We start from the raw sequence: 13,743 nt of genomic DNA on the forward strand, positions 1-13,743 counted from the left end.
TCTTGCCCCCCTCCCGGTCTTGTCCCCCTCCCGGCCTTGTCCCCCTCCCGGCCTTGTCCCCCTCCCGGCCTTGTACCCCTCCCGGTCTTGGCCCCCTCCCGGTCTTGTCCCCCTCCCGGCCTTGTCCCCCTCCCGGCCTTGTCCCCCTCCCGGTCTTGTCCCCCTCCCGGTCTTGAATCGGGCTTTAGGTGGTCTCGAACACAACACTGTTAGAGCTACTAGTGTGCAGCTTTTGCTTTCTGAAATCATCCAACACATCTAACATTTCCTAAGACAAATAGTTAAGTAATGATGTATGTTTTTCTTTGCAGTTTCATCCTTGAAAAGGCTCAAGACACCTTTCTCTTCACCTTTAGATTCTACTGCATGGTTTATTACACAGTAGGCACAAATACATTACATTTATCATTTTTACAGGGCAGATGGCTGGCTGCATACCTCATGTATACTCACTGCTATTTCTTCCTTGATCTATGTATTTTCTAATTACATGTACAACATTTTTTAGTGGCACAGTTCAAACCCAACCATAGGGGGGCGGTAGTTATCCACCAAGAAGGACATTTGTTCAGTTCATATTTCCATCCCTTCAGCGCATACTGATGATGTGTCGTCCCTTATTGCTTAATTAGCTAATTAAGCAATAAGGCCAGAGGGGGTGTGGTATATGGCCAATATACCACGGCTAAGGACTGTTCTTACGTACGATGCAACACGGAGTGCCTGAACACTGGCCTCAGCTGTGGTATATTGGCAATATAGCACAAACCCCCGAGGTGCCTCATTGCTATTATAAACTGGTTACCAATGTAATTAGAGCAGTAAAAAGACATGTTTTGTCATACCCATGGTATATGGTCTGATATACCACGGCTGTCAGCCAAATCAGCATTCAGTCCTCGAACCACCCAGTTTATAAGTAGCTATGCCTCCCTCTGTTCTCCATGTATGTTTTAGGAAGACTAATATGGGACATGAATGAGTTTCTCTTGTTCCCGTCAGTTCCCTTTAAAGTACGCGAGGGAGATAGGTCAGTAAATTTGGAGTGTTTATTGGTTAGTTCCATAGACTTTGCATCGTTGTATGTCCCATTATGGCATCTGTGACAGCATGGGGAGTGCCATTGAGGGCATCTCCATTTTTAAGTAGTCAATCTTCTTCTATTACTTTTATGAGTTGGCAAAAAAAACTGAAAGGGTGCACACTGCCACCTAGAGTGGGTTGTTTAAACAGGTATAAATACAAGGTTGGCGATTTACTGCCACCTGCAGTTATGAAATGTTTCCTCACAATTATAATTAATTGGCTGATCCCTCCTGGTGACCTGGATGGAATCATGTGATCCTTCCCTAACCCATAAGAAGTCCCACCCAGTTGACTACTTGCTAAAACGGGCTTTTGGGCACAAAAGTCCTCTATCTCTCTGACTGACTGTCTGTTGCGAGGTGTTTTAGCTTGTCACGTTATACTCCAGTCTAAAGGGATATAATTGATTGAGCTCTACTGTACCAATTGTTTGTGTTTTATGAGGTGTTTTTGCTGGTTATATTATACTTCAGTCTAAAAGAGAAGTTGCTGTTGGTTACCCATCCACTTCATTTGTTGTGAGGTCTTTGGGGGTACTTTACTGTGATCCTCTCTGTGTGTGTGTAGTGTTACTGCGGTCCCCTTGAGTCCAGTACATCTCTGTCTGCATCTCGGTCAGTCTGGAGATGGTCCTCTGGAACGCAAAGATCTCCTCCTCCGCTGTGAACAGAGACAGATGGTCCCCCACATCCTACAAATAGGACCGCAGACAGTGGGTTTAACTCAACTACAACCATGACCAAAAACAATGGGGTCGACACAAACATGACCAAAAAGATAATTTAACACGAACACAGTCGTTAACAAACAACAAACACAAATGTTTATATCAAGCAGGGGTTGGAACCGGTTCAGGAGATAGAACCGAAATCCGCTAAAAAAATATGTTTTACGAAGAACAGAATGAGAATAAGGAATGAAAGTGATCTATACTCAACCGAAACTGAACCATTCTTTTAAAAGCATGGAAACTGGTTAATAACGTTATTTTACTTTCCGGGAATTTTTTTCCAGTCCCACAAAAAAAAGCAACAAAATACCTATGCAAAGCTCTCACTATCACTCAAAAATGTATATTCCGGCGTCTGCCTGGCCTGACTGCTGAAATTCTTTGCCAGTGTGTGTGTGTAGGGTACCTCCCCCACTGAAGCATATGCTATTGTAGCCTAGTGATGTTACAAGCGTGATTCAGAGATTAGGGAGAGAGATTTCTAATTAGAGAATAATGGATGAACTTTTTCAATGCTAGTTAAGGATACTATAGTACGTTTCACATTGGATTTATTCCTTCATAGAAGCCTCTCCTCCTAGGTATAATTCTGTGGACCTAATTCAGATAATGCATGTCATAACAAGATGCCCAGTGCTTCAAGCCTCCTCCTCCACCCTTTCTCATGCTCTCCTCACCTGCAAAATGTCATTAGCATCTCACGCCCTACTCTTGTCTGTCCACTGCATGGAAACAACTAGGCCTATATCTTGCCCGTTCCATAGTAAACTGCTCTATCCCCACTGATTGATGAAGTCATTTAATATTAAGCTACACAACAAAAATACAAATGAAGATGTCAGAGCTTTAAAAAGGAACAGGTGGGCCTCCGTACAGGAGTTGCAGCGATGGGATAAATGGATATCACGAAATTGGGGATAAAAAAAAGTGGAAAAATAAAAAAGGAACAATATAAACCATTACTTTTTTGGGGTTGTAACCGGTTCCGAACATTATTTTGCTGGTCGGAAAATGATGGTTCTGTTCAAAAAGGAATAATTGGAAAATAATTTTTGGTTCCAACCCGACATTAAGAATGTGTTTTTGGTTATGTTCTGGTCTGGTTGTGGTTGAACCGTATGGTCTCACCCCACTCAGGCCCAGGTCATCCAGTAGCATGCGGTCGCGGTTGTCCTCCCCTCCAGAGTGGACAAACAGCCTGTCCAGAGGGGCATCAGCTAACAGCACCACCCTCACCTGTGACAGATGGACAATGGAATGGTAACAACTCTGTAACAACTAAAGTGAAACAGTGACACCTGCTGTAAGATAGAGTGTGAATAGATGGTTACAGGTGATGCTATTGCACATAATAACGCCTACAACAAACTACAGTATAGACCCTGCAGCTACGGACCATGGCAGTATGTCAAATACTTGAGTTACAGGTACAGATTGGGAAGCACCTAGGCAGTAGTACCTAACACAGGTAGCCTAGTGGTTAAGAGCGTTGGGCCAGTAACCAAAAGGTCGCTGGTTTGAATCCCCGAGCAAGGCACTTAAACCTAATTGCTCCTGTAAGTCGCTCCTCATAAGAGTCTGCTAAATGACTAAAAATGTTAATGTAAAACATCAAGTTTTCCCCATGCAGTGTGACTGACACTGACCTTGTTGTCATAGAAATTGTCTATCAGTGTGATGAAGCGCCGTGCCTGATCCTTCAGAGTGAGGGTAAGCATGGGGACATGACGGATAAACACTGTGTCAAACGCCTGGGCCATCTCCAGGTAGTCACTAGCACCCACTGGCTGGAACATACAGAGACAGGGATAATAAGCAAAAACACACACGCACACACACGGAGGAGTTTAAACGCAATCACACAAGTACAGATGTAGGATCTTAATTTGACCTATATTGTCCAGGCAAAATAATCCTGCAGCAAAAGGACTTGAATGTTTAGTCCACAATGTTGCTTGATCGGTGGTTAGGCTATTAGCTGGCCAAAAGTAGGCTACTTGAAAAGTGCAATACTGTTAATTTAACAGTGGGCTTTCAGTGAATTTATGTAAATCACAACGCTCAACTGCCGAAGATGTGGATGTCGATTATGGCATCCCCCCGCACCTCTGATTCAGAGGGGCTGGGTTAAATGCGGAAGACACATTTCAGTTGTACAACTGACTAGGTATCCCCTTTCCTGCGGTGCAGGAAAATTCTCAGCAACAAAAGATTGATAAAATTGAGATCCTATATCTGCATAGTACAATGTAGGGATTAATATGGCAAACCAGAATCCTGGGGCTGTCCCTGGAACATTTTCAGATTTTTTTTTATGACAAAACCCAGGAAATTACAACATTTTCCCCCAAAGTCACACTAATGCTATTCCACAAAATACACAACACGCGCAGCCAAAAGATAGCTAAACATTCAATAGCACATTATCCAAACAGGTTGTCACATGTAAGCCTTTAGCCTAGTGTATTTACTTCACAAAAAGTCACCATAAATTCAAAGCACACGTATAATTGAAACCGACAGACTGCACATGCGAACTGAACGCTACAGTATAGCCTATAAAATAACCTCTTTGAGCAGTCATTGACTCTTCAGACAGCCCCGAATTTATTAGGCCTATGCACAATTCACTACATAGGCATCTCTGTCACAGAGATGAAATCTGTTAACAATTCAGAGATGCATGAGGAAAAATCTTCTCCTGTCCTAGAGCCTAGGCTATTTTCCTATCCAGTCTGAATCCTACTCTCAACCCAAAATCCTGACTCCTGTCTCGCATTAAAATTCCTAACTTCATTCTGTAATCCATAGGCTGCAATGCATTATCAAAGCACTTCTCTCACCTATACATGTCAAAATGATGCTAGAACATTTCCCCCACTTCTCTGCACTGTCTCGTAGGCCTGTGGTAGAGAATGTGTGATCAATTGGTATGAGAGTAGATATGTATTTTATATTATTTTTTAAACAGAGTTGGAGTTAACATGTACTATTTCCACTCGTCATCTCCCTGTTATTCATGAGCTGATCTGCTATCTTCTCTATAATCATCAACTTGATCCTGTTATTCATGAGCTGATCTGCTATTTTCTCTATAATCATCAACTTGATCCCGTTATTCATGAGCTGATTTGCTATCTTCTCTATAATCAACAACTTGATCCCGTTATTCATGAGCTGATCTGCTATTTTCTCTATAATCAACAACTTGATCCCGTTATTCATGAGCTGATCTGCTATCTTCTCTATAATCATCAACTTGATCCTGTTACTCATGAGCTGATCTGCTATTTTCTCTATAATCATCAACTTGATCCCGTTATTCATGAGCTGATTTGCTATCTTCTCTATAATCAACAACTTGATCCCGTTATTCATGAGCTGATCTGCTATTTTCTCTATAATCAACAACTTGATCCCGTTATTCATGAGCTGATCTGCTATCTTCTCTATAATCATCAACTTGATCCTGTTACTCATGAGCTGATCTGCTATTTTTTTTAATTTAAATTATTTTACCTTTATTTAACTAGGCAAGTCAGTTAAGAACAAATTCTTATTTTCAATGACGGCCTAGGAACAGTGGGTTAAACTGCCTGTTCAGGGGCAGAACGACAGATTTGTACCTCATCAGCTCGGTGTTTTGAACTTGCAACCTTCCGGTTACTAGTCCAACGCTCTAACCACTAGGCTACCCTGCCGCCGATCTTCTCTATGATCATCAACTTGATTTTGCCAAACATATGAGATATTCTGTCATTAGCTGAGGGTGCTAGTTTAGCAACTTTGGTCATTTGACTTCCGTTACAAAGTTTGTATGATTCAACAACACTATACTCAGGGTGCACTCTGTGTCAAGATAGCCTACTGCTGAAATGCACTAAATTAATTGAGGAACATGATAACGCTCTGAATTTATGAACAGCCTGTTTCACAAAGTGACAAAGCCATTGGGGTTCAAAGATTTAGTAATGATAGTTACTCTATATCGGTTTCATTTGGTCTGAAATCTTTACATTGTGGCGCTGAAAAGATGGAGCAGAACCCCACTTATTTGTGAGAACCCTGGCATAGTCCATTCTTAAAGTATTCAGACCCCTTCACTTTTTCAACATTGTTATATTACAATCTTATTTAAAAATAGATTAAATAAAAAATGTTGCTCATCAATCTACACACACACAATATCCCATAATGACAAAGCGAAAACAGGTTTAGATTTTTTTGCAAATGTATAAAAAATACAGTATTCAAATCCTTCGTTCAAGGACTCGAAATTGAGCTCAGGTACAGTTGAAGTCGGAAGTTTACATACACCTTAGCCAAATTAATTTAAACTCAGTTTTTCACAATTCCTGACATATAATTCTAGTAAAAATTCCCTGTTTTAGGTCAGTTAGGATCACCACTTTATTTTGAGAATGTGAAATGTCAGAACAATAGTAGAGAGAATGATTTATTTCAGCTTGATTTCTTTCAACACATTCCCAGTGTGTCAGAAGTTTACATACACTCAATTAGTATTTGGTAGCATTGCCTTTAAATTGTTTATCTTGGGTCAAACGTTTCGGGTAGCCTTCCACAATCTTCCCACAATAAGTTGGGTGACAGAGCTGGTGTAACTGAGGCAGGTTTTGGAGGCCTTCTGTGGGATTGAAAGTTGGAAACCCCCGAGCCCCGACCGGCACACATGCGCAGCACAAGTAGCCGTCACTTCCACTTAAGCACCACACTCCCCGAGATGGTCCACATATGGCCTCTAAACTGTCATATAAGTCTGGTTTTTGTTTGACTTCATAGTATATAGAAACCTAGTGGGATGTAACTAGATAGTTCAGTCCTCCAGTTTGTTATTGAGTGTGAATATGAGGCGTTTCCAGTTGATGGCTATACAATTTTTTGCAGGAATTAGACCTAGATTAGAACACTTTCTCTAATATTGATCACCAATATTAACATTTCCCAACAGACAAAATCATAGAGATGGATGGATATAAATTCCTCACCACAATGAAATAATAGCACATACAGTACCAGTCAAAAGTTAGGACACACGGGTTTTCAGACCAGACAAAATAGTTTTTCTTTATTTTTACTATTTTCTACATTGAATAATAATAGTGAAGAAATCAAAACAATGATATAACACATATGGAATCATGTAGTAACCTTGAACCTTAACCTAGTTTGCCTTGATGACGGCTTTGCACACCCTTGGCATTCTCTCAACCAGCTTCACCTGGAATGCTTTAACAACATTCTTGAAGGAGTTCTCACATATGCTGAGCACTTGTTGGCTGCTTTTCCTTCACTCCGTGGTCCAACTCATCCCAAACCATCTCAATTGGGTTGATGTTGGGTGATTGTGGAGGCCAGGTCATCTGATGCAGCACTCCATCACTCTTCTTGGTAAAATAGCCATTACCCAGACTGAAGGTGGGTTGGGTCATTGTCCTGTTGGAAAACAAATGATAATCCCACTAAGACAAACCAGATGGGATGGCGTATCGCTGCAGAATGCTGTGGGAGCCATGCTGGTTAAGTGTGCCTTGAATTCTAAATAAATCACTGAGTGTCACCAGCAAAGCACCCCCACACCATTACACCACCTCCTACATGCTTCACGGTTGGAACTACACATGTAGACATCATCCATCCACCTGCTCTGCGTCCCACAAAGGCACGGCGGTTGGAACCAAAAATCTAAGAGACCAAAGGACAGATTTCCACCGGCCTAATATCCATTGCTCATGTTTTCTTGGTACAAGCCAGTCTCTTTTTATTATTTGTGTCCTTTAGTAGTGGTTTCTTTGCAAAAATATGACCATGAAGGCCTGATTCACATCTTCTTTGAACAGTTGCTGTTGAGATGTGTCTGTTACTTGAACTGTGAAGCATTTATTGGGGTTGCAATTTCTGAGGCTGGCAAATCTAATGAACTTATCCTCTGCAGCAGATGTAACTATTGGTCTTACTTTACTGTGGAGATCCTCATGAGAGTCAGTTTCATCATAGCGCTTGATGGTTTTTGCAACTGCACTTGAAGAAACGTTCAAGGTTCTTGAAGTTTTCCGCATTGACTGACCTTCATGTCTTACAGTAATGATGAACTGTCGTTTCTCTTTGCTTATTTGAGCTGTTCTTGCCAGAATATGGACTTGGTCTTTTACCAAATAGGACTATCTTCTGTGCACCACCGCTACCTTGTCACAACAAAACTGATTGGCTCAAACGCATTAAGAAGGAAAGGAATTCCACAAATGTAATTTTAACAAGGCACAACTGAATCGCAATAGGTAAGCAGCTTGGTTTGAAGAAATCGACTGTGGGAGCAATTATTAGGAAATGGAAGACATACAAGACCACTGATAATCTCCCTCGATCTGGGGCTCCACGCAAGATCTCACCCCGTGGGGTCAAAATGATCACAAGAACGGTGAGCAAAAATCCCAGAACCACACAGGGGGACCTAGTGAATGACCTGCAGAGAGCTGGTAACAAAGCCTACCATCAGTAACACACTACGCCGCCAGGGACTCAAATGCTGCAGTGCCAGACGTGTCCCCCTGCTTAAGCCAGTACATGTTCAGGCCCGTCTGAAGTATGCTAGAGAGCATTTGGATGATCCAGAAGAAGATTGGGAGAATGTCAGATGAAACCAAAATATAACTTTTTGGTAAAAACTCAACTCGTCGTGTTTGGAGGACAAAGAATGCTGAGTTGCATCCAAAGAACACCATACCTACTGTGAAGCATGGGGTGGAAACATCATGCTTTGGGGCTGTTTTTCTGCAAAGGGACCAGGACGTCTGATCCGTGTAAAGGAAAGAATGAATGGGGCCATGTATCGTGAGATTTTGAGTGAAAACCTCCTTCCATCAACAAGGGCATTGAAGATGAAACGTGGCTGGGTCTTTCAGCACGACAATGATCCCAAACACACCACCCGGACAACGAAGGAGTGGCTTCGTAAGAAGCATTTCAAGGTCCTGGAGTGGCCTAGCCAGTCTCCAGATCTCAACCGCATAGAAAATCTTTGGAGGGAGTTGAAAGTCCGTGTTTCCCAGCAACAGCCCCAAAACATCACTGCTCTAGAGGAGATCTGCATGGAGGAATGGGCCAAAATACCAGCAACAGTGTGTGAAAACCTTGTGAAGACTTACAGAAAACGTTTGACCTCTGTCATTGCCAACAAAGGGTATATAACAAGGCCTTCTTGAGATAAACTTTTGTTGTTGACCAAATACTTATTTTCCACCATAATTTGCAAATAAATGCATAAAAAATCCTACAATGTGATTTTCTGGATTTTTTTCCTTCTAATTTTGTCTGTCATAGTTGAAGTGTACCTATGATGAAAATTACAGGCCTCTCATCTTTTTAAGTGGGAGAACTTGCACAATTGGTGGCTGACTAAATACTTTTTTGCCCCACTGTATCAGGGTTACCAATTAAGGTGGTGCTCTTCAGAATATAATGTTTTACTTGTAGGAAGCGGAAAAGGTCCTGCTTTGGGAGTCGATATTTCTCGACCATCTGCTCAAATGACAATAAAATCTTATCAGCAAATAAGTAATTTAGTCTGCGTATGCCCTTATTAAGCCAAAAGTTCAAGTCAGCATCCAGCAATCCTGGACTAAAATCTGGGTTGTTAAGAATTGGGGTAAGAGCAGAGGTTAGTTTGGACCTTCCCAGGAAGCGTTGAACTGACCTCCATACTTTGTGTTTTAAGTGTAATGGGATTACTGCAGTGATCTTCTACAGACTTGAAACTTCTGAAAAATAAAAGATCCTGTAAGGGGTATTTTGAAAGAGAAGTCTCAATGTCTAACCAAATAGAGGAGTCATCATTTGTGATCCAGTCAGAAATATAACAAAGGTGGGCACACCACTGATAGAACCTGATATTGGGCAGGTCCAAGCTGCCCATAGAACTTGGCAGCTGCAATATTGCCATCTTAAGTCTTGGCTTGCGTTTACTCCATATAAAGGAACTTAGCCATCCATTTACATCCTTTATTACCTTATTGGAGAGTAATACTGGGATCATTTGGATTGGGTAAAGTAGTGTAGGTAAAATGTTCATTTTTAAGAGGGATATTCTACCCAACCACGAAATCGGGAGAGTTCCAGTGCTCCAGATCCTATCTTATTGTATCAAACAAGGGAACAAAATTGGCTTTGAACATTTGCTGGAATTTAGGAATTACAAATATACCCAGATACATGAAACCTGAGGGAGACCATTTAAAAGGGAAGGGGGGAGAAGTATTAGGTATAGAGTCTAGGTTACCAAGTGGCATAGCCTCTGATTTAGTTAAGTTAATCTTGTAGCCTGAGAATTTGCTGAATAATTCAATAATATTAATAAGAGATGTAATTGAAGTCTCGGAACTAGAGATGAATATCAGGACATCATCAGCATACAAGCTTATTTTATGGTGAACATCACCAATGAGCAGCCCCTGTATAGCAGGCGTTACCCTGATGGCCTCGGCCAGTGGTTCCATAACGAGTGCAAATAGGAGTGGGGACAAAGGACAGCCCCGTCTGGTACCTCTGTGTATAGAGAAGCTATTTGACCTTAGCCCATTAGTAAGGACAGCAGCCCGAGGATCATCATATAAAACTTTCACCCATTTTATAAAGTTGCCCCCTAGACCAAATGTATTTAGAGCAAAGAATAGGTAAGACTACACCACACGATCAAATGCTTTCTCAGCATCTAGGGAGAGCACAAGACCATCCATAGCACTTTGTTGGTAGGCTTGAATTACATTAAGAAGCCGCCTGACATTGTAGCATGACTTTACGGCCCTTACTGAAGCCAGTTTGGTCTCCTTTCACAATTAGTGGCAGTGAGTCCTCCAATCTTGTGGCTAGAATTTTAGAAAGCAATTTTCTATCCACATTCAGAAGGGAAATTGGTCTGTACGAGGAACAAGACTCTGGACATTTTCCCTTTTTGAGAATAAGTGATATGTTGGCTTCTCTCAGCGTTTGAGGGAGCTGGTCATTTGAAAATGAGTGGTTAAACATATCACGCAATGGCTCAAGGATCAGGCCATGGAACTCTTTATAGAACTCACTACCAAACCCGTCTGGTCCTGGGGCCTTACCATTTTGCAGATTCTTAATTGCAAACATTTTCCTCTGTAATCTTTTCCTCGGTAATAGGGGCATTAAGGAGAGACCTCCTTAATAGAGATAGTAGGGAGCTCAATCTTAGAAAATAAGTTCTCCATTCATTTGGGTGCATCCTTTGGCAGTTCTGAGGCATAAAGGTTTGTATAAAATGTCTTAAATGAGTCATTTATCAATTTATTTTCATATAAATGCTTGCCATCAGAATCAGTAATAGTAGCAATTGACTGAGAGTCAGCTCTCTTTTTAGCTAGGTATGCCAAGTACTTCCCTGGCTTATCGCCATGTTCATATAGCTTTTGCCTGACGAATCTCATTTTCTTTTCTGCGTCCTGTGTTAGGAGAGAGACCAACGTCGATCTAAAGACTGATATTTCCTTTAATAGGGCAGGAGTGAGAGTTTTAATGTAGTCCTTCTCTTTAGTTCCTAATTCACCCTCTAACGTTTTTTGCTTTTCACGCTTTTTCCATCTCTTAGTGGCTGTGAATGACATAATCAGACCCCTGGCGTACACTTTACAGGTCTCTTAGTAGCTGTGTATGACATAATCAGACCCCTGGCGTACACTTTACAGGTCTCTTAGTGGCTGTGTATGACATAATCAGACCCCTGGCGTACACTTTACAGGTCTCTTAGTGGCTGTGAATGACATAATCAGACCCCTGGCGTACGCTTTACAGGTCTCTTAGTGGCTGTGTATGACATAATCAGACCCCTGGCGTACACTTTACAGGTCTCTTAGTGGCTGTGAATGACATAATCAGACCCCTGGCGTACGCTTTACAGGTCTCTTAGTGGCTGTGTATGACATAATCAGACCCCTGGCGTACACTTTACAGGTCTCTTAGTGGCTGTGTATGACATAATCAGACCCCTGGCGTACGCTTTACAGGTCTCTTAGTGGCTGTGTATGACATAATTAGACCCCTGGCGTACGCTTTACAGGTCTCTTAGTGGCTGTGTATGACATAATCAGACCCCTGGCGTACACTTTACAGGTCTCTTAGTGGCTGTGTACGACATAATCAGACCCCTGGTGTACACTTTACAGGTCTCTTAGTGGCTGTGTATGACATAATCAGACCCCTGGCGTACGCTTTACAGGTCTCTTGTTGGCTGTGTATGACATAATCACACCCCTGGCGTACGCTTTACAGGTCTCTTGTTGGCTGTGTATGACATAATCAGACCCCTGGCGTACGCTTTACAGGTCTCTTATTGGCTGTGTATGACACAATCAGACCCCTGGCGTACGCTTTACAGGTCTCTTAGTGGCTGTGTATGACATAATCAGACCCCTGGCATACGCTTTACAGGTCTCTTAGTGGCTGTGTATGACCTAATCAGACCCCTGGCGTACACTTTACAGGTCTCTTATTGGCTGTGTATGACATAATCAGACCCCTGGCGTACACTTTACAGGTCTCTTAGTAGCTTAGTAGCTCTTAGTAGCTGTGTATGACATAATCAGACCCCTGGCGTACACTTTACAGGTCTCTTAGTGGCTGTGTATGACATAATCAGACCCCTGGCGTACACTTTACAGGTCTCTTAGTGGCTGTGAATGACATAATCAGACCCCTGGCGTACGCTTTACAGGTCTCTTAGTGGCTGTGTATGACATAATCAGACCCCTGGCGTACACTTTACAGGTCTCTTAGTGGCTGTGAATGACATAATCAGACCCCTGGCGTACGCTTTACAGGTCTCTTAGTGGCTGTGTATGACATAATCAGACCCCTGGCGTACACTTTACAGGTCTCTTAGTGGCTGTGTATGACATAATCAGACCCCTGGCGTACGCTTTACAGGTCTCTTAGTGGCTGTGTATGACATAATTAGACCCCTGGCGTACGCTTTACAGGTCTCTTAGTGGCTGTGTATGACATAATCAGACCCCTGGCGTACACTTTACAGGTCTCTTAGTGGCTGTGTACGACATAATCAGACCCCTGGCGTACACTTTACAGGTCTCTTAGTGGCTGTGTATGACATAATCAGACCCCTGATGTACACTTTACAGGTCTCTTAGTGGCTGTGAATGACATAATCAGACCCCTGGCATACGCTTTACAGGTCTCTTAGTGGCTGTGTATGACATAATCAGACCCCTGGCGTTCACTTTACAGGTCTCTTAGTGGCTGTGTATGACATAATCAGACCCCTGGCGTACGCTTTACAGGTCTCTTAGTGGCTGTGTATGACATAATCAGACCCCTGGCGTACGCTTTACAGGTCTCTTATTGGCTGTGTATGACATAATCAGACCCCTGGCATACGCTTTACAGGTCTCTTAGTGGCTGTGTATGACATAATCAGACCCCTGGTGTACACTTTACAGGTCTCTTATTGGCTGTGTATGACATAATCAGACCCCTGGTGTACACTTTACAGGTCTCTTATTGGCTGTGCATGACATAATCAGACCCCTGGCGTACACTTTACAGGTCTCTTAGTGGCTGTGTATGACATAATCAGACCCCTGGCGTACGCTTTACAGGTCTCTTAGTGACTGTGTATGACATAATCAGACCCCTGGCGTACACTTTACAGGTCTCTTAGTAGCTTAGTAGCTCTTAGTAGCTGTGTATGACATAATCAGACCCCTGGCGTACGCTTTACAGGTCTCTTAGTGGCTGTGTATGACATAATCAGACCCCTGGCGTACGCTTTACAGGTCTCTTAGTGGCTGTGTATGACATAATCAGACCCCTGGTGTACACTTTACAGGTCTCTTAGTGGCTGTGTATGACATAATCAGACCCCTGGCGTACGCTTTACA

General features: G+C 42.4%; 1 protein-coding gene across 3 annotated transcripts in view; it reads right to left on the bottom strand.

Moving 5' to 3' along the window:
- Positions 1-294: 294 nt before the first annotated feature.
- Positions 295-13,743, bottom strand: part of afg1lb (AFG1 like ATPase b) — a 70,545-nt gene continuing 57,096 nt past the window's right edge. For 2 of the 3 annotated variants that reach the window (XM_031800955.1, XM_031800954.1), the window contains 3 exons: positions 3,463-3,603; positions 2,945-3,052; positions 295-1,777 (listed from right to left, as the gene is read on the bottom strand). In XM_031800955.1, coding sequence (XP_031656815.1) covers positions 1,625-1,777; positions 2,945-3,052; positions 3,463-3,603 — 402 coding nt within the window. In that variant the 3' untranslated portion in view covers positions 295-1,624. The remainder of the gene's footprint in view (positions 1,778-2,944; positions 3,053-3,462; positions 3,604-13,743) is intronic. The other variant, XM_031800957.1, reaches the window with a different exon arrangement.

The sequence above is a fragment of the Oncorhynchus kisutch genome, linkage group LG21, assembly GCF_002021735.2.
Source record: "Oncorhynchus kisutch isolate 150728-3 linkage group LG21, Okis_V2, whole genome shotgun sequence".
Lineage (NCBI taxonomy): Eukaryota > Metazoa > Chordata > Actinopteri > Salmoniformes > Salmonidae > Oncorhynchus > Oncorhynchus kisutch.